Source organism: Drosophila hydei, unplaced genomic scaffold (genome assembly GCF_003285905.1).
Source record: "Drosophila hydei strain 15085-1641.00,03,60 unplaced genomic scaffold, DhydRS2 tig00008139-arrow-pilon, whole genome shotgun sequence".
NCBI classification, from domain to species: Eukaryota; Metazoa; Arthropoda; class Insecta; order Diptera; family Drosophilidae; genus Drosophila; species Drosophila hydei.
Window position 1 is genome coordinate 2,236,473 of NW_022045847.1, and position 2,319 is coordinate 2,238,791.

At 44.5% G+C, this 2,319-nt stretch overlaps 1 protein-coding gene across 1 annotated transcript; it reads right to left on the reverse strand.

Annotated features, from left to right (window-relative positions):
* Window positions 1–427, reverse strand: LOC111602398 (V-type proton ATPase subunit e). Its single transcript, XM_023319417.2, has one exon. The coding sequence runs from the start codon at window positions 374–376 to the stop codon at window positions 110–112; it is 267 nt and encodes an 88-aa protein (XP_023175185.1). The 5' UTR covers window positions 377–427; the 3' UTR covers window positions 1–109.
* Between the last annotated feature and the right edge of the window lie 1,892 nt (window positions 428–2,319).

A 2,319-nucleotide genomic window follows, 5' to 3' on the forward strand; every position in this document is an offset into this window, starting at 1 on the left:
TTGAAAAATGTAGTTAGCATAATGAATGACAATTGAAATGCGTTCAGAAACTTCATCTTTAACTGTACTGTGCGCCTGGTGCCAGAGATGGGTGGGACTCAGCTTTTGGCTAGGGGTCGGGCTCGCTGTGTATATACGAGCTTTCCCAATACGACAACATGCCCAGAATATCCATTTGTTGCAGGCGGGGGCCAACCAGAGGATTCAGCTGCATTAGGAAGGTGACAAGCCACACGAGCCAGCAGCAGGCGGCAGTAAGGAGAACGCAGCAGCGTATAAGTGTCCGCTCCTTGAAGTACTTGGCGACGATACAGCCCACTCCGGCGAACAAGGCCCAAAATACGGTGAATATTATGAGACTGACGTATTTGTTCATCTTGACAATGAGTGACTGTTGTTTTTGAGAGGGAATAGTGTTTCGAGTGTTTGACAACTTTTGCCTTCATACTCAGCGAGCCTCGAATCAAATGCTCCTGCTTGATGCCGAGACATTCGCTTAAAACTTTGCCATGGCGCAAACCCAATTTGGGTGCTTGGGCTCGTAAACTTTTATGAGTGCGAACATTTATACATTTTACGGCCAACCGCGAGGGCTGCAGACGGCTGACGGCAGACGTGCGTTGGAGCGTAAAAGTTATAAAAATGAAAATTGTATACATTTTCCCGAGTGCCAGCATCAATAAAACTGCAGTCGAGTATGCGTGTGCGTATGTGTATGTGTATCATTTTCGCATACTCACATCCTCACATCCTCACATCCGCACAGCCTCACATCCTGACTAAGCACAAAATCCGTTTCAGCTCAGGCGAACCTGATGAGCAGTTGACTGTCAGCATGGGCCCAGGATTCAGGCCAGCCGTGCCATGTGCAGCCTCTGTTCTGATGATGCCATAAGTGCCCAGGCGTGGCCCATAAAATGGCGGCTGCGCATTGGCATTAGACTCTGTGTTCGTCCGTCGGCTGGCGGCGGTCGGATGTCCGTTGTCCGCTTTCGTCTGTAATCGAGTTTTTCCAAAGTAGCAATAAATGTTTATGGCGACATCGAATTTTCCATTTTCTCGCCATAAGTATGAGAACGGCCGGTGCTGCTGCCAGTGCAGACCTCTCTCCAACCCCAAAGCCAAAAACCATTTCGCAAATGGTGGAGTGCTTGCTGCGGCCATCTTAAAGGCCATTTCGGATCAGCAATGAAACGCACCCCAATCACGAAAGATGGCAGTTCGCTGATCACCCCAGATCGTTGAGTTCGGAAATCGTTCTTTCAGTTCACTTTTCACTTGCGACTGGAATCTAGTTCGACTTGACGTCTAGATCGATTGCATGTCATAAATTACAGTTCTCATGGCCAGACGATGGTTCGCATGTTCGAGTCGCAAGCAAATGCAAATCAGGCGTGAAGTGTGAGTTGGCCTTTAAGCGTTACCGTTGTTGGCGGCAACAAAAAAGGAAACCGTCGCTCCCGATTCTGAGACAACGGCACTCCCAGCTGTTCCGGTGTGTTTCTCCTTTTGTTTGACATGGCCCAGAGTCAAAATATTTGACTCTAATCGCCACATTTATTGTTAGCTCTTCCAAGGCTCACAGAGCTTCTATAAACAATTTTGATTAAATTAGTCACGTTGGAATTTAGAACTATCTATCGAGACCGAAAGTCTGATGTCGATTAATCGATAATCGATATCATGAATATGATATCTTGACACTTGACCGTGCTCATTTGCTTTAGCTCCATAAGCAATGGCTCTACGATGGGATACTGCGCACTTGGACACATTGATTTAACAGATGTACATTATCTTCCGGTTTCATTGCTGTTATATAACTAGGTGCTATTATGCATTTAAGGGCTTTCAATTGAAGTCGAACTATTATGCAGTTTTTTAACGTGTGAGAATATATTTTTAACGGGAATAAAACGAATTAAATGGCTCCACGTTTTAGTTATTAACTATTTGTAGAAAATGCCTTTATTCTTTTGGATCATGAGTAATTGAAGCAATCAGCAGTTCAATATAACATCAACAGCCGAGCAAACCAAGGCGTTCATGTTTGGTAGAATGATTGTTAACAAGGTATAGTTGATGGTCGCTTGATTTGTATCGCTCACTTATATTAAACGAGTTTAAGGCTTCGATTATTTTTAAACAAATTATGCAACTTAAGCACTGTGCACCTGTGCACCCAGCCGTATGTCTGCCTGTATAAAAGCGTAGACTGATTGGAATACTTCTGCGTACCTCGTAGTCGGTCACCTTTAACTATAGCGCAATACTTGTTTTAGTTAATTTTCCCTTAATCAACTTTGCCATTCCCCCAAA

Excerpts from the sequence above, each read along its gene's own strand:
- LOC111602398 (XM_023319417.2), bottom strand. The coding sequence starts at position 376 with ATGAACAAATACGTCAGTCTCATAATATTCACCGTATTTTGGGCCTTG.